Genomic DNA, 19,139 nt, shown 5'->3' with positions numbered 1-19,139 from the left:
AATGATTTACAATGTGTCTTTGCGCTGGGCAAAATGCGCCTGTTGTGCACGCTGCACCGCTAACGCGAATTCAAAACGCGCTTTTATGCACTCTAATTATAACGAAGGAAGCGAAATGAATCGTTGCCACCGCTAAAATCGCGCAGTAAAAGTGCTCAGGGTGGGCGTCCTGAGGAAGGTTGATGGTTCGAAGTGCGGCTAGTCGACGCAACGCAGCGTCAAACTTGCTAAAGAAACGCCGAAAACGCAATTAAATTCGGCCTGGGAATCGGTCTCAGGTCGGGGGACCCTGAGGAACGTCGTTTGGGCACGCCAGGTTGAAGTACTCGGCGGGCACTTTCGAAAGAGGGGTCGCGGTCGACCCTGCGGCGAATACTCGAATTTTGGCAAAAATAAATGTGTGCGGCACGGTGCCGCGCCGCACGCTCCTCCTGCCGTGCACACGTTTTGCACACCTAAAACCGAAAATCCCTTATAAAATGAATTTGGGAAGAATTAGACCGCTAAAAATTCGGTTTCAGACACCCGCGCACGCACTCGTGTGTGTCCGATGGTCAAATTAAAGATTCAGCTGCTGGCGGCTCCGCGGCGGCGCCGCGCGTATTTTCAGCCTGGCCATTTGCGTGCACGGCAAAACGCGGATTTTCAATGCTCCGCCGTAATTCGCCTATGCGTTGGATTTCCTCCAAAATCGGTTTGCAGGGACTGTTCGCCGGGCGGAAAAGTATATTTTTGCATTCGCGGCCGAAAAGAATTTTTTCCGCCCGAAATCCGAATTCGAAATTCCCATGTTAAGCTTATGGGAGGCGAAAAACCTTTCCGCGCCGCGCGCCAAACCTATCTTCTCCCAGGTTTTTCATTCGATCAAGTCAATTTTGGTCTTAAAATGTTTGCAGATAAATTTTCCATCGCCTCTAGAGAGCTTTTATTTTTATTTTGCCCAGGTCCGGAGATATACCTGCCGAAAGGTACTCAGGGAGGAAATGGGCAAATTTGCCCGCTTAATAACTTTTTCGCTATGGAGCGGACAAATGTTTTCCGCACACCGTTGGCTTTGTCTACTCGTGAACAGAATAACTGTCGTTGTCTCAGCACCTGCAGACTCTCTTGGCCATAAGCCATGGTTTAATCGATATCAGCGTAGTTATTTGACAGAAAAAAGAAATTTATACTGAAATTCTTTCCATGATGCGGGAAAGAAGCTGAATTGATAAGGACTACTTATATGCGAAACTTTTATTGAAATTATATCAAAAAGGTAAGTTTATAAATTTTACAAACGAGTTTTTTAAATAATAAAATGTTGATCGTGGGAAAGAATAAAATTGTAAAATGCTAATTTTTTATTTATTTTTTTTTGTCATAATGTTCCAAGAATATTTTTCTTTTGCTTTAAAACTTTCTTCCAAGCTTCAATAACTATTGTATTAAAATATCCGAGATATAACTTTGCTTTTTCAGAGCAAACATTTTTTGATAATCTAAAACATTTTAGTAATTTGCTAAATAGTCAAATATAGGAAACAAATATTTGAAGGTAAAACTTCTCATGATGCTGGTCCAACCGACAATCAAACAATTTTCAAATTTATTAAATGTTAAATATTTATTTGTGAAAAATTTCTCGCTTTCCTCAAGTTGTATCCTGACTGAAGGTCATTGGGAGTCACTCGGGAGGAGCCGATTATTTTTCTAACGAGGGAAGATGGACCAAAAAGCTATCACTCCTCACTTCCCCACCCTCAGCCGTTTTCTCCTCTTCATTACGAGTGTGCCGTCAACGTTCACTCTTAACTCGTTGCCTTCTCTTGACCAGCGCTAGACGATCGAATTGTATCCGCAGCTCTCCCAAATTTTAAAAGACTACATTTTTAATCGAAGACCGTGAGCAAAGAATTATTTTGCTATTTTTAAAGGTTGTCCTCGATCTCAACCGAGAAACAGGTGAGTTTGTAATTTTTATGATTAATCTCTGATTGCGTAAAAACAAGAAATTAATTGCAAAATGCCATTTGAATTTAAATATAGATTTGATCTCAAGATATTAAGCATATACATTTGTTTTTTAAAATGATTTCTCATTATGTATTTTATTTAATTTTGAATGGAATCTGTGGAGTGACGAAAAGTAAGGAATTCTCAGCAATGTTAAGAATGCGTTGGTAATTATTCTGTCTTTTTCGTTTGAACAGTTTAAAATAACTTGCATAATTATTTAAGATGTTTCACGCATTTCTCTGGACAAGCCGGACTGTCAAATATTTCCTCTTTTATCCTTGACGGTTTATTTGTAAACGAGAGGTGTTGCACGATTATTATCATATTATTTTTTCAGCCGCTTTTTCGCTGATCTTTTAAAAGGAAGGAAGGAAGGAAGTATCTTGCTTTTCCTTTTTTTATGTAAGTATTGGTCATCATTGGAAATTATTATAATTTTAACTAATTAATTTTCTATTCTCTTTATAGAAAAAAAAACGAAAATGTGTACGTTTATGGGAGCTGCGGACATATCCTATTTTATGCAAAAAACCAAAAATGAGGGTTTGACCTCCCTGATGGTCGCAGCCCGGGATAAAGATCTGAAGACCTGCAAGAGGCTGGTGAACGAAGGCGCAGATCCAAAAGAAGTTTCAGATTGCGGCCTGACGCTGCTTCACTTCGCCGCAATAAACCAGGATCACGGAGTGGACATCTACTCCTACTTCTACAACCTCATTCTTGACCGTGAGGACGTCGACGGCGAAGAACCCATCCACTACGCCCTGAGGAAGGGCGACTACAACTTCGCCGTAGAAATGCTCAGGTTGCGGAAAGCGGGAGCAGACAACTTGCTGCATTACTTCGTGATGCACAACAATCTGGACTTCGCCAAATTGGTGTTGGAGAGGGACCCCGATTTAATCCGCTTCGTCGACAATCGCAGGAAAACCCTGCTGCACTTCGCGGCCCAGTACGCCAACAGGTCGATGTGCGAGTGGCTCGTCGGGCAGAAGCTGGCCCCAGACGCCCAGAGCGACCGGGGATCCACGCCAATGCACTTCGCCATGAGAAACAGACAGCACGGCGCAGATCTCGCGTCATTCTTCGCCTCCAAGGTGCCGAAATGGAACAAGACGAACAAGCATGGTCTGACGCCTCTGCATTGGGCCCTCCAGTACGAGAACCTCGAAGCTGCCACGCGGCTGCTCGATTTGGGCTGCAGTATTCGGATCATAACGAAAGACATGATGAACCTTTTGCACTTTTGCGCCGCGAAGAATAAACTGAAGAGTGCCAAACTGGTGCACCGCTGGAACGGAAATCTGATCTGGAACAGCTGCCTGGACGGGATGACCGCCCTCCACTTCGCGGCCAGAAATGGTGACGTGGAGTTCTGCAAGTGGCTCATTGTCTCGGGTGTCGACATTTTCAAACTTGACAATCAAGGTCGCTCGGCACTCGATTACGTGAATAAAGACAACGAAGAACTGCAGGAGGGTTTAGCAGAAGAAATGAAGGTGCAAGAATCTTACTGTGCAAATTGTATTTATCCATAGAAATGTTTTTACAAAACTGATGAACCATTTTTTGGTAAAATACAGTTTTTTAAAAATTAGATGAGTTGAAATAAACCAACCTTGCATGCAAAACTGAAGAGTAAGAGATCTGGCATTTTATTAATTAAATTTATACGCACACAAAGAAATTATTCCTGCGGCATAATGGTCAATCGCTTTGGATAAAATGTGCGCTTCTTTAAATTGAATTAAATTTAACTTTTTATTTTTCCTATTATTTCCTCAGAATAGACAAGGAATCCTTTCCTAAAAGATGGCTAGAGGGCAGAGGGTTCGTCTTCCCCTAACTAAATTTAATTTTTAAGAAATATATTTTGCCAGTTTATTAAGGCAGCTCAGGAATTAATTTAAAAAAAGATGGCTTGAATGTAAAGGCGAAATTTGCAAATTAATTGAAAAACTGTCGTGCCAGAATGCGATTTGCATATTTTTTTGGAAAACATCGGTAAAATTGATCATTTCCGCATATCACTTTCTTGATTAAAATTTAGAGTGATATTTGAGAAAAGCTAATAAATCACTCCCCACCAATGCGGCCGCGTTTCTTTCTCTCTTGTTCGAATTGAAAAATAAATTGTACAGTTACTGCTCACTCGCTCAATCACCGCCAACAAGCGCACGACGATCGACTTGGATCCGCTCTCCCGAAAAGAAGTATATAAGCAAATCATTTTGCTTTCTGCTTGATCTGAACAAAAACAGGTGCGTAATTAACATTTTTTATTTAATTAATTTAATTTTTTATGCAACTTGAAGCCTACAAAATTTGAAATTGCTGATTAATTCCTAGAGCAAGGATTTATTTTATAAAAATTGTAATAATTTATTTATTTACTTACTAGAATTGTTTGAGTAAATGATATTAACGTAATAATTTAAGAAATTGTACTGTTTTTTTCCGTTGTTTCTATCATTTGAAATTAAATATGTATTGAGTCTGAAGGCTGCTCGAAAAGTAAGAAAACAATCAACGATTTCGTCAGAATGTGGAAAATTCTTTATCTTCGGTTTGTAGTCGAAGTAATGGAAAATACCTCAGATAGTTAAAGTGCTTGACATGCAAGTGAAGTAAAAATATCTGTCTGTAAGAACGTTTCATTGATTAAAAATCCCTTCCTTTTTTTGAAATATTGAGATTTAATTGAAATTTTATTTTCAGTTGTTTTGGCGCTGAAATCCTGGAAATTTGTCCCTTACATAGGAAAGAAAATACCAAAAATTTTAAGTAAGTATTTTACATTATTCCTCGATGTAAAATTATAAATTAATATTTATTTATCTTTTTTCCTAGAAGAAATGGAGTTATTTGGAGTTGCCGACACTGCCAATTTCATGGCGAAAATAAATGACCCGGAGTTGACCCCCTTGATGGTCGCGGCCAAGAATAACAATCTGAAAACGTGCATGAAGCTCGTGCACGAAGGCGAAAACCCAAAACAACACACCGCGTACGGCCTGACGCTGCTCCACTTCGCCGCAATAAACGAGGATCACGGCGTGAACATCTACGCCTACTTCTACAACATCGTGAAGGACGGCAGAGCAGACGTTGACGGCGAGGAACCCATCCACTACGCCCTGAGGAAGGCCAACTTCGACTTCGCAGAAGCAATGCTCAGTTTGAGGTACGACGAACAGAGAAACTTGCTTTTGTACATGGTTGTGCTCGATAATCTCGAGTTCGTCAAATTGTTGTACAACTGGGACTCGAGTCTGTTAGACATTTCCGATGATGGTCATCACGGGAAAAACCTGCTGCACTTCGCTGCCCAGTATGGCAGCAGGGCGATGTGCGAGTGGCTCGTCAGGAAGAAATTTTCTCCGGATTCCAAGAGCGACAAGGGTTCGACGCCTCTGCATTTCGCCATGAGAAATAAAAGGCACGCAGAGGACCTTGTCCTTTTCTTCACCAGCAAGGTCGTAAATTGGGACGTCAGGAACAAGAAAGGGCAGACTCCACTGCACTGGGCCCTCCAGCACCAGAAAATCGGAGCAGCCAGGCGGTTGATCGATTTGGGCGCCAATTTAATGATCAGGGTAAAAGGGATGCAGAATTTTATGCACTTTTGCGCCGAGAAGAATAAACTGGAGAGTGCCAAACTGTTGCACCGCTGGAACGGAAATCTGATCGGGGACAGCTTCCTCGACGGGTTGACCGCCCTCCACCTCGCGGTCAAAAATGACGACGTGGAGTTCTGCGAGTGGCTCATCGAGGCGGGCGTCGACGTTCAAATGCTGGACAACCAACACCGTTCAGCGCTCGATTACGTGAAAGATAATACAAAATTGAAGAACTTGTTATCAGCAGCAATGAATAAAGGAACAGAAACTGATTAAATTTTTGAACTATTTATGGTTTAGGGCTATACACGCAAACATCATTTTGTCTATGAAAAGAAAATGTAATTGTTAGATTTTCAAATAAACCTTATGAACATAAATTAAGGTATTTTTTTCAACTATTAATCTGAATAATCCATAACCATAAGTTGCTGAGGAATAAACATAATTGGCTATAAATCAAAATTAGTCTTGAAAGCTCAGTAAAAAGAGTAACCCTCGTAAAAATAAATAAATTGTATATTTTAGTTTGCAAGATGGAACGAGGTGGTGATATATAAGGAATTTGAAAGAATTTAAACATTTAAAAATCCAAAGGAAGCATATTTGATGAAATTATTATTATTACCAAAATGGTTGCAATGGGGTTGAAAGAGGATGGGGGTAGGCACCCTCTAAATACCTTAGCTGGTTAGTGCAAGTCAAGAAGAGTCTAACTGTGGTTTGTTTTTGCAATTCGGATAGTTATAACCCGAGATTTGGAGGTGCAAAGAACCCAAAAACACGAAATAATAGTAGTAATATATTTATTTTCGTTATTTTTGCAACTTTCAAATCTCGGGTTCTAACCATTAGAATTGCAAACCGTTCATCTCGTCTTAACCTTCCCTAAATAACAGAAATGTTTTGAAGAGGATCAACCCTAATCCCCCTTCCTACCCGTTTATTAATGTAAAGAGAAAAATCAATCGCGTCGATTTGCACTTTTAGCAAATTCTTCACTGTTCAAAACGGCCTTAAATTGAAAAAACCTACCCCAAATTCCATTGGCTATCTAGAGGAGGTTCAGAAAAGTCGACAGGTGTGCAGTTAATTCTTTCAGCTTCATACTCATGGTGACTCATCATCACTAGTTAAAATTGTTAACTTTTAATGAAATTGACAATAAAGGCTATACTTTTATTTATTTCAATTTTAAATTGTTCAAACCATATGGCTTAAGAATTTGCATAGTTTATTGATGATTTTATCCTTTAAATTTAATTGGCTTTTATTTATATTTAGTGATTTTCCTCATATATTTGGTTCGACGATATGCGAACATGGTATCATAATGATTTCAATAAGATTGTTAGGAACGGTGGGAATAAAATAATTTATAAAAGGTTATCACAGATGGAGATAATTTTGATTGAGACCAGAGAAATTTATTTAAAATTACATTCAATCTATTTAATTTCGATATTCCTTCAACAACTTATATGCCTTCCCCTTATGTGACCTAAAATGTTTGACTGAGGCTTTTGGTATGGTTGATTTCAACGTGTGCAATAAATCAACTCGTTCTGGAAATGGTGGAACCCTCAAGTCAAAGAAATAAAACTTTTTCAAATTCTTCAAAATCTCTCTCTCCTTAATTCTATCCAACAAATCATCATCGGGGCCGATATCAAGTTGGAAGTCTTCGAATTCCACTTCCTCCAACAGTGGCGCTGACAAAATGCTCGATATTGGAAATCCCTGCGTTTCCCTACAAAAAAAAGTAAAATGATATAATTGCGGTTATTGCGTGGATCATGAAATTTCGCACCTATTGCATGACCAAGTGAATTTTCGCAGTCTTGCCAAGGCAGTGGATGGCGCATCGAAGCTGGTCAATTTCAAGCGACGCATCTCAAAAATGCTCAAATTACTACAACAGTTCAAAACTTGGGTCAGCGACATGTTTGATGGGATTGTTTCATGTATTCTAGCAGGTGATGGTGGTCGAATGCTCAGCTCGTCTAAATTTTGTCCGTTTTCTTCCAAGAAGCGCAGCAAATGTGGCGATGAGTAATATTCACAAATGAATTTTACGCTTTTTAACTTGGGCATGACCTGATCAACTTTTCTCAGCCCCTGATCACTGTTTATGTTCGTCTGAAAACGAAAAATGTGTAGTAATTGAACTTTTAAATCTGGAAAAATAAAACTTGAATGACGACTAGTCGACGCGCACATCCAAGGAAAATGAAATCGTTAATCCTAGACATAAACCGATTAAATTTTTGAAGTACCTGATCAATTAATATGTACACGTGAAAATGATCAAGTTTCAGAAATTGGATCGGATGTTTAAATCTAGGAAATTAATGCTTACGTTGGAATGTTGAGTCAGCGCATCTTCCAAGAAATTTAGATCTTTCTCAGACTCCAGTAGAGCCACCCAGCAAAAGTAAGGACCGGTCAGATTTTGTGGCAATTGTTTGGCGAATTCGACAAAACATACATTATAAAGAAAAGTATGACAAGCATTACTACAAGAATCAATGACTTGATACGGAAAAATGTTTTCGCTGAGGAAAGCAACGTCATTTGGACAGCAATATGCATTGATGGATTGCAGGTTTTGGCATTCTCGCACGATTGTCGTCAAATCTAACATACTCATCTCAATAGGCATGGGCCAAATGCCAAAAGAAAGATGTGTCAAGTTTTTCAATTTGCAAATCAAAGAGACTTCACTTGGCTGAAGACGATAATACGGCGTGCTCGGACTGGAAACATTCAGCTCTCTTAGATCTGTAGCATGTGAGGCAATCATTTCCAGAGCCTTTATTAAGATTGGCAAAAAATCCATCAGAAGGGAATCGAGTAGAGGTAAATTAAAAAGCAGGCTTTACCTGCTTCAAGCTTTGGTCGTGTGGGTCGGAGATAATGTTTGTCAGCGATCTTGTGTCAATTGAATAAGTTGCATAGCTGAACAAACGGTGCAGGTTGGGCAACACACTCCTAAATTTCTCGCCACCAGAGTTTTTAGATTGCGTCAGTAATCTATTCAGGACCATATCTCGACCGGGTGGAGCTAAAACAAAATGCATATTTAATTTCTTGGATCTTTGGGGATGTAAAAGGAATAAACAACAATAAAACTTCAATCTACATGCATTGATTTCATTCAAATGGGAATGTGCATGTTTATGCAAGGCTCACATAATTGTTTATATATCTCATCGCCGTATCTATTGAGGTTCTTTATGATCGTCTCAGCCGAAAGATTACTCAAACTCTTTACCATTGTAAGTCCTGAATTTGTCTGTAACAGAGTGAAAAATATTATGTTATTCGCTGGTATGTTGTTGATTTTCCAAGAATGAACATAATAGCCTACATAAATCCGAAATTCACGATTGGGTCACATCGGTCTATAAAAAATGTTCCCAATTTTAACAAGCTGCAAAAACCCCTTCATTTGAAGCTGCCAGTGGATGCAGGTTTTTTTAAGGAATATGCCGCTGCGATTTCAGACTTAATCCTGCGTCTCTGTGAATTCTATAATTTTCTAATTTATTTCTTATTGCTAAAACATTTATTCTGTACAGTCAAATTAATTGGCTTAAAAGCATTTGCAAGAAACAATTATGTATGATGATTGGCATGTTCGGATTTTTGCTTTCGGCTCATCAAAAGAAACGCAATTACAGTGCAGAATTTAATACTAAAACGCAGCATTTACATTAAAATCGTAAGTTTATTGTGTTAAGTCATTTAATAACACTAAAGCATTCAAAAAATAAGGAATTTCACAATTTTTTAACTCTCATTCGCTTAATTCTTGGAAAGACCCGTTTGATGACAGAGTGTACAGATCAATTCCCATAGAAGAATTACAATTTCAAATAGATTTTAGGATTGTATTATCTGGAAATAAAATATGCATATCAAATAATATTTCTTGAGAAGGAGATCCACTTGCGCTAAACTCTGTCCTTTAAAAGGTTTACTTTTTTAATTTCAAATCGAGTGTAGATAATTTGAGAGCGTAATAATTTTTATGAACATCTCTTTTGCCATGATTATTTTTTAGAAATCCTTCAAGACTATATTAATAGCACACGTACGAGTTGAGTTCAACCAGAGTACTATTCAGAAGATTTTAGGTCCTAATTACAATATGAAAGTATTGCAAGCCCATTAAAACTTACATACATAATGTGTAAAACGTATATATTTACCCTGTTTTTTGAGGTAAAATAGCTTGGTCTGTTGCTCCAAATGAGTGTCTCTTGGCTGGCTGACGCGAATCAAATGCTTTGATGAGTCCCAGTCATGTTATTTATATCTGGGCGAGGTTTATGAGGAATAATAAAATATTCTGTGAATTATAAAAAACATATTATGGAAATGGATCAAGTATCTATGATACAAAAATATGTTAATTAAATATAGAGGAAGGAAGAATGGTAAATATGCTATCAGAATTTATCCTTACCTTTTATGATCAATAATTGTTTGAAATTTATGATATTAAAAAAAAATGTATTATGGCTTCGAGAAGTAAAGAAATATTTTGAAAAGCGCGTTCATTCAAGTACGACGCCTGCAATGCAAAAATTCTGCTTTTTGCCTGATTTGCATATACCGTGTGGTTTGAACTTTATGCAGGTGCCTTTTTTGTCAAGATTCTTTACCGTGGTAAGTATCAATAATTAAAATTGTTTAATTTTTAATAAGAGGAAGAAGTACTATGATTTTTTTAAGTTTTAATTATATATTGTTCAATCCATTGCTTAAGAATCGGGATAATTATCGTTTCTTTGTTGATTTTACTCTCTAAATTTTTGAATTTATGCTCCAAATAATCGATTTGCGGCATACTCTTGAAGGGTTTTTTTATCATCTATAGTTTTCCGACAGATAACTTTTGCTGCATCTAGATTTAATAAAAATGTGCTTCCAGGTAGTGTAGTAGGAAGCTTATTAGGAACTTTGATATAGTTAAAACGCTCAAATTGGTGTTTTAATCGGCATTCCTCTTGTTTGGTACAAATTTATGCGAACATGGTATCAATAAATTATTTCAATAAGAAAATTGTATGGAACGGAGAGAACAAAAAGGTTACATCAGAGATGGAGATTTTATTTAGATTGTGATCGATGTCTGTTTTAAGTTAGTTTTCTCTGTTTCATGCGCCATTATTCCTTCAAGAAAATAAATGCCATCCCAAAATATGACCTCCAATGTTGGACTGAAGCTTTTATTTGGTATGGCGGATTTCAATGTGTTCAAAAAATCTATTCGTTCTGGAAATGGTGGATTCCCTAAGTTACACACGCAGGAAGCACATTTTTACTAAATTTTGATGCAGCAAAAGTTGCCTGTCACGCGATGGCATCAATTAAAAGCACATCAAGAACCAGCCAAGTTAACACTTCGCATTTTTACTAAAAAATTTGGAGGATAAAATCTACAAACAATCAATAAACTATGCGAATTCTTTAGAAATTTGGATTGAACAATTTAAAATTGAATTCATAAATATGTTATTCATCTGCATTCTCATTAAAAACAGCAATTTTAATTAGTACAAAGTCACCATGAGCATGACGCTGAAAAAAAATATGCGCCTGCAAATAATGAAGTTTTCAATCCGCGTGGTACGCAAATCACGCGGGTTGCAGAATTTTCGCGTTGCAGGCGTCGTACATGAAAGTAAGCGCCTGTCGAAATATTTTTTTAAAAACCAACGATATAATTTTAAAACAATTTATAGCTCTTTGAAAAGGAGAATATATCCTGAGAAAATATTTACCATCATTATTACCTCAAAACTTAATTAACTAATTTTTATAACATGCTTTTGATCAATTTCTGTTTGCCCCAAAATGGACAGTTTTCAAAGACGTTCACATGAACCAAGATGGAAAATTTTCAACTTTACCAGATCTTCCCAAATCTAAATTTTAAAGTCCACAAAGAAGCAAATTTAATTAAATCTGCTTACAAAATAGTGTGGGTTTCAGTACAAAGTAAAATTGGAAATTGGAAATTTATTTTCTATTTCTGTAACTAATTTAAAGCATTTTATACCCATAGTTTAAGCAGACGTAAGCATTAAAGATATATATGTTTTTAAAACGATTTTTCAGGCCTTATCAAATAAGTCCAATAATTAATTCTTCTTTGCAGTTAAATTTCCTAAAATGGAATTATATTAGAGACGAAAAGGAAGTGTGCGTATATATAAAATTAATAAAATTCCAGATCTCGTATACTTCAGTTTTGCATGCAAGGTTGTTTTATTTCAAGTCGTCTAATTTTAAAAAATTGTATTTGATCTAAAATTCATTAGTTTTGTAAAATCATATCTACAGATATATTCAATTTGTACAGTTTAAGATCGTTGTATCTTCTCTGCTTCCATTAAAAGATCATACAGTTCTTCGTTCTCGTTATTCACGTAATTGGATGCCGAGCGACCTTGAATGTCCAGTTTGACAACGTCGACACCCGAGTCAATGAGCCAGTCGCAGAACTCCCAATCGCCATTTTTAGCCGCAAAGTGGAGGGCGGTCATCCCGTCCAGGCAGGTCTTCCCGATCAGATTTCCGTCCCAGCGGTGCACCAGTTTGGCACTCTTCAGTTTATTCTTCTCGGCGCAAAAGTGCAAAAGGTTCTTCATATCTTTCGTTATGATCCGAATGCTGCAGCCCAAATCGAGCAGCCGCGTGGCAGCCTCGAGGTTCTCGTACTGGAGGGCCCAATGCAGAGGCGTCAGACCATGCTTGTTCATCTTGTTCCATTTCGGCACCTTGGAGGCGAAGAATGACGCGAGATCTGCGCCGTGCTGTCGGTTTCTCATGGCGAAGTGCATTGGCGTGGATCCCCGGTCGCTCTGGGCGTCTGGGGCCAGCTTCTGCCCGACGAGCCACTCGCACATCGACCTGTTGGCGTACTGGGCCGCGAAGTGCAGCAGGGTTTTGCTGCGATTATCGACGAAGCGGATTAAATCGGGGTCCCTCTCCAACACCAATTTGGCGAAGTCCAGATTGTTGTGCATCACGAAGTAATGCAGCAAGTTGTCTGCTCCCGCTTTCCGCAACCTGAGCATTTCTACGGCGAAGTTGTAGTCGCCCTTCCTCAGGGCGTAGTGGATGGGTTCTTCGCCGTCGACGTCCTCACGGTCAAGAATGAGGTTGTAGAAGTAGGAGTAGATTTCCACTCCGTGATCCTGGTTTATTGCGGCGAAGTGGAGCAGCGTCAGGCCGCAATCTGAAACTTCTTTTGGATCTGCGCCTTCGTTCACCAGCCTCGTGCAGGTCTTCAGATCTTTATCCCGGGCTGCGACCATCAGGGAGGTCAACCCCTCATTTTTGTTTTTTTGCATAAAATAGGATATGTCCGCAGTTCCCATAAACGTTCTCATTTTCGTTTTTTTTTCTATAAAGAGAATAGAAAATTAATTAGTTTAAATTATAAATAATTTCCAATGATGACCAATACTTACATAAAAAAAGGAAAAGCAAGATCCTTCCTTCCTTCCTTCCAAAAGATCAGCGAAAAAGCGGCTGAAAAAAATAAAATAAATAATCATGCAACTTGCCTTACAAATAAATTTACAGTCAGGCATAAAAGAGGAAAATATTTTCTAGCCCGGCTTGTCCAGAGAAATTTGTCGAACATCTTAAACATGCAAGCTATTTTTACTGCTCAAATGATAGAGACAGAATATTTATCAACGCATTTTTAACATTGCTGAATTCTTTACTTTTCGTCATTCCATAGATTCCATTCAAAATTAAATAATATACATACTGAGAAATAATTTAAAAAACATATATCTTTAGAATCACTATTATTAAATTCACGGGATCTTGAAATAAAGTTTACGGCATTTTGCAACTAATTTCTTGTATTTACGCAATCAGAGATTAATAATAAAAATCACAAACTCACCTGTTTTTCTGTTGAGATCGAGGACGATCTTTAAAAATAGCAAAATAATTCTTTGCTCTCAGTCTTCGATTAAAAAATGTGGTCTTTTAAAATTGGTGGAGCTGCGGATTCAAGTCGATTGTCTAGCGCCGGTCAAGAGAAGGCAACGAATGAACGCACGGAGACGGCACTCGTGTTGAAGAGGAGAAATCGGAAGAGGCAGGGGAGTGAGGAGTGATGGCTTTTTGGTCTATCTTCCCTCGTTAGAAAAATAATAATTTGCTCCTGCCAACGATCTATAATCTATAGTCAGGATATAAAACTTCAGAAGAGCGAGAAATTTTGCACAAATAAATATTTAACATTTAATCAATTGTTGGAATAACAGGTTGGACGAAAATCGTGAAATATTACCTTCAAATGCATATTTTAATTCCTATATTTATGAATCTTGTAGAAAAGCCATTGGTGTTCGAAGCCGGCAACAGATTGCGCCACCGTATACTTCAGTAAAAAATTTAATTTTTAAGTCACTTCAGCTGCGATTTCAGACTCAATATTGCTACTGTGCATTCTTTACTTAATATAGTTTCTTTTGACGTGCTGAAAACCAAAATTCACTCCAGCCAATCACCGTAGAAACGTTCAGAAATATTCTATATATTTCAAAAAATAGCTTTTCACTATTCTACGGCGATTGGCTAAACCGATTTTGGTTTCACCATGTCAAAATAAAAGAATATTCAGTTAAAAATGCACAGCAGCAGTCTGAAACCGCACCGGAAGTACCTTTAAATTTGCCGCCTAGTGATGATGGCTTCGAACTATAAAAGGGCTAAAGTAACTGCGGTTTATTACGAAAATATTTAACATAATTTAAAATGTCATATTTTTCGCCCAAAGTGAATAAAGCATGGAAAATTTTTAAAGCTTGAGAAAAATTCCAGAAATTTATTACAATACTACACAGGGAGAAGGATATAATTCTTGGCATATTATAAAAATTGAACTGGCATCTAAAAATTCCCTGGAAATATTCAATACTTTCCCTCAACATTAATTATTTTAAATAACTCACTGGTACAGTTTATATTCAATTAATAAAAAATCAAATTGTTTCTGCATTGTTCTGATGATTAGAGGCTTTATTATTCAATAGATTCCATATTTGTTACCTTTTAAAAATATCAATGAACGAGATAGCCTGACCGCGATTTTGTGGCATCAGACAAAAATCTCCGCAGCGCCAGATTATTCGTCACATAATCCCATGCGTAGCGCGACTTGCCAGGGATTTGGCATTCACACCTTGCACTACGAGCCACTTGCAGAAATTAAAGTGACCCTTCATGGCCGCGACGTGTAAAGGGGTCATCCTGTCCTTGCACAATTCGTTGATCAGAAATCTGTTCCTACTGTGGAGCCATTCGGCGCTTTCCAGTCTGCCCTGGTAGGCGCAAAAATGCATCAGGGTTTTGCTCTCACTGATTTTGATCGTGATGCTGGCGCCCGATTCGACCAATTGCGTCGCTACGTCCAGGTTTTCGGCTTCAAGAGCAAAGTGAAGCGGCGCCCTCTCTAAATTGTTTTTGTGGTCCAAATTTAAACCTTGAGATGCGAAGAACTTGACGAGCTCTACGCCGTGTTTTTTATTCATTGCGGCGAAGTGGAGCGGCGATTCTTTGTTCTTTGTCAAAAAATTCGGGTCGAGGAACCGTTCGCAGAGCCACTCGCACATTTCCCTTCCGGCAAAACGAGCCGCGTAGTGAAAGGCTCTTTTTATCGAGTCCATCGCATAAATCAGTTTTTCTTCCCTCAGACACACAAATTTGGCAAAATCCAGACTATTTTTTGTTACGAAGAAAAGTACCAAGTTTTCACTTCCTGCAGCTTGGGTGACCGACCTGTGCATCAACGTGGCAAAGTGGAAGTCGCCCTTCCTCAGGGCGTAGTGGATGGGCCACTCGCCGTCAATGTCCTCTTTCATCTGGACGATTTTCTTGAAATGATTAAAGATTTCAACGCCGTGCTCCTGGTTCACTGCAGCGAAGTGCAACAGCGTCAGTTTGGACTTGGTGGTGGCCTCCGGATCCTCGCCGCATGTTTGCAGCGCCATCAAGCAGCTCTTCAGGTCTTTATCCCTGGCTGCGAGCAGCAATGCGCTTGATGAGCCTTCTTGTAATTTATTCATGAAGTGATCAATGTCGAGTGCTCCCATAAACGGATGTCTCGTCATTTTTTAAAATTTTGTCTGGAAAAAGAGATAGTTGAAATTATTTTCAGCCCGACGAGCGTTTCTGTCATCAAATAGGTGCGTTTTTGTAATGCTAACCATGAATAACCGGTCGAAATTTTTCTTTAGAGTTGGGTTATTGTGTACAAAATTAGGGAAATTAAATAAAAAATTTGTTGGTTTTGGAAATTAAAAAACTGCGTTGGTGAGCCATGGAATTGAAGCACTATTTCCCTAATTGGCAATATATAAAATGATAAAAAGGATCAAAGATTTGATTGATGGAAATATTTTCTTTCAATTTCATGAATTTACTGGTCTGGTGGAAATATAATTTAAAAACGTTTTGATTAAGCCGTAATAAGTTTTAAAATAAACCTACCTTATTATTATACATGCAAAAAAAATTGCATATGTAGCAGTCCTTAATATCTGAGCTTCTTTCCCGCCAGAAAAATAATTTCAGAGAATTTATCGTTTGTTGTTATAAAAACGACACTGATGTCGATCAAACCTTAGGCAGGTGAGCTTAAGAGTGACAGCGACTGTCCATGTTAAAAGGAATTTCTAATTATCTATGCTATTTGGAGGGGCAGACTCAAATACCTCAAATACGGTATATTTTATGGCTATTTTCGGTATTTCCATCGGTCTATAACAGTCTAAAAGTTTTTTGAGAGTAAAAGTGAACGAGCTGGAGGGAAATGACACAGAGTAATTTTATTATTACAAAGTCGTCAAGAAGGGAAATCCGCCTTTCTGCCGCATTTGACTGGCCTAGAAACTAATATTCTCTCCAAAGTTCAGGTTGAAATGAACTCTGATGCTTCCTCGGCGATTGCGACCCTAAAAAAATTTATTGATGTTTATCAAAACTAGTAATTGAAATGTAAATCATTTGCTTCTCTTTTCTGCAAATCGATCTACGTTTGTTGTTAGTAAAATTGGATCTGTCTTTCTAATAAATTAATTTTTGTCACTGAAGCGAGTTTTGTACTTTTACCAGGCTAATAATGTAGAAGAATGCAATATTGCTGATTGAAGTTTGGTCAACAGGGTGGCCAAAGCAATTCCTGATTTCAATGTTCCCCCACACTTGGGTTCAGTTTAAAATTGAATAAACGTATTATATGCGATAAAAGCGCATGCGTCAGAGCTGGCTGGATCTGACAAAAGAGTCATTTGTACAGGCGGTCTCTCTGCAAGTGCCTAAACCAGCTCTGACGCATGCGCAGGTCCATATTAATTGGCGGGAATAAAGTTAGCAAGTTGCACTGGACTTTTTGGTAGGAAAAAATATCCACTTTACCTAATTCTACCCTCAGGAATCGATTGGTGTGCTCAGAAACTTCGTCAAAGGCGGGGTATTTAAAGTTCGGTTTCTCTTTGTGTTTGGATTGTTAATATCGACTAAAATTACCTTATTCAAGATGAAACTATTAAGCAAGTTTTTTATTTGAAAATCTCAAAGTTATACTATTTCAATTGCGAGTGGATTTAAATTCTATACAAAATCTTACACTGAAGAATCAGAATCTTTCATGGACAAAGACAAAAGGGCCATCAGTTCCTCGCTGTTTCCATGGACATAATCAAGCGCCGTGCGGTGTTTGTTGTCCAAAGCTGCGACTTCAGCGCCTGCCTCGAGGAGCCACTTGCAAAAAGGCCAAAGAGCCCTTCCTCGCCGCGATGTGGAGAGGAGTGAGCCCTCCAACGCACACTCCGTGGATCAGACTTTTGTCAACTGCGTGCAACACTTTTGCGACGTCCAGGCTGTCGCTCTTGGCGCAGCAATGCATCAAGTTGCACATCCTCGATTTGTACCTGACCTTTGTGCTGGCGCCCAATTGCAGCAGCTGCTGAGCTGCTTGGAAATGTCGGTGACGAATCGCATAGTGCAGCGGCGTCTTTCCTCGCTTGTTCGTATCATCCAGACCGAATGCCAAGTGGTAAGTAGAAAAGAAAAAAACAAGGTCAGCGCCATTGTCTTTGTTCCTCATTGCTAAGTGGAGCGGCGTGACATGCCTGTTGGTCAACACCAAAGGTTTTCTGACGAGTTCGATGTTTTCCTTAATGAGCCAACTGCACATTTGACTATTGCTGAATTCGGCCGCGCAGTGCAGAGCGCTTCTTCCGTGCGAGTCGGATGTTTCGATCAGAGTGGGGTCCTTTTCGTGCACTAGTTTTAAGACCTTCAGGTCGTTTTTTGTTACGAAAAAGTGCAGCAAGTTTTTAGCATCAGATTTCATCAACCTGCAGGTGTTGAGAAATCAATATAGTAAATAAATTCGTCAGATTGAATAAGCTCTTAGTGTTTGAAGCCGTCAACAGACGGTGCCACCGTATATTTTCGTAATAATTTTAATTTTAAGGTAATTCCGATGCGATTTCAGACTCAATTCCTCTCACTGTGCATTCTTAAATTAATATTCTTTCTTTGGACGTTCTGAAAACAAAAATTGGTTAAGCCAATTGCTGTAGAATACTGAAAAACTATTTCTTGAAATATAAAATGTTTTCCAACGTTTCTACGGCGAATGGCTGGACTGATTTTGGTTTTCAGCACGTCAAAAGAAAGCAAATTAAGTGAAGAATGCACAGTAGCAGGATTGAGTCTGAAATCGCAATTGAAGAGCGTTGAAATTAATTTTTTTAACCTGAGGAATTGATTGGCGAGGTCGTAGTTGTCCCTCCTCACGGCGTAGTGGATGGGTCCCTCGCCATCCTCGTCTTCCTTTCCCTATGTCTCGGGTTCTGAAAGAGGATCTGAAATAGGCAACGATGTCCATGCCGTGCTCCTTGTTCACGGCGGCGAAGTGCATCAGCGTCAGATGGTGCGGCGTTTCTTCATTTGGATTTGCGCCATTCTCTAACAATTCCCTGCATCTTTTTACATCCGACTCTTTGGCTGCGAGCATCAGTGGTGTTGCACCTTCCGATAGTTTCTTCGTCAATCTTTTTTCATCCTGCTCTACCCCCATGAATTTCTTCATTTTGGAAATTTCTGAAAGTATCAAATTGAAATAACAAAAATTGAATAAGAATACCACTTTTTGCGTCTTTTGAGACAAATTATCGTCTTTAGTAAAGCTGGAAAATTCATTAAATTACTCATAGGAAAGAATTTTGTGCAAATCTCTCTCCAAAAGAAAATTTAGGATGGAAAAATTCTATACAAATGTCTCCATTATCAAAATTTTTAGAGGTCAAAGCACCTTAAAAGTTTCGCATTTTTTAAAATTTAAAAGTAAATGGCAAATTTAATTTTAATCCAACTCCTGCGTATTTTAACATTAATCTTTGCTCCTAATATTTAAAAGTTATACAATTATATCTATTTGCATAATTAAAAAATAACACGCACCATTCAATT

The 19,139-nt window shown here is 38.4% G+C and overlaps 2 protein-coding genes across 2 annotated transcripts; one reads left to right on the top strand and one right to left on the bottom strand.

Annotated features, from left to right (window-relative positions):
• The first annotated feature begins 2,555 nt into the window (after nucleotides 1–2,555).
• On the top strand, nucleotides 2,556–5,894 carry LOC135937409 (putative ankyrin repeat protein RF_0381). Its single transcript, XM_065480560.1, has 3 exons — nucleotides 2,556–3,522; nucleotides 4,717–4,782; nucleotides 4,849–5,894. The coding sequence occupies exons 1-3, from the start codon at nucleotides 2,556–2,558 to the stop codon at nucleotides 5,892–5,894; spliced, it is 2,079 nt and encodes a 692-aa protein (XP_065336632.1).
• A 6,098-nt stretch (nucleotides 5,895–11,992) lies between these two features.
• Nucleotides 11,993–15,769, bottom strand: LOC135937408 (putative ankyrin repeat protein RF_0381). Its single transcript, XM_065480559.1, has 2 exons — nucleotides 14,842–15,769; nucleotides 11,993–12,939 (listed from the first exon to the last, which is right to left on the bottom strand). The coding sequence occupies exons 1-2, from the start codon at nucleotides 15,767–15,769 to the stop codon at nucleotides 11,993–11,995; spliced, it is 1,875 nt and encodes a 624-aa protein (XP_065336631.1).
• Between the last annotated feature and the right edge of the window lie 3,370 nt (nucleotides 15,770–19,139).

The sequence above is a fragment of the Cloeon dipterum genome, chromosome 2 (genome assembly GCF_949628265.1).
Source record: "Cloeon dipterum chromosome 2, ieCloDipt1.1, whole genome shotgun sequence".
NCBI lineage: Eukaryota > Metazoa > Arthropoda > Insecta > Ephemeroptera > Baetidae > Cloeon > Cloeon dipterum.
The sequence above is the reverse complement of the archived record's forward strand: the minus strand, read 5'-3'. Positions and strand labels throughout refer to the sequence as shown.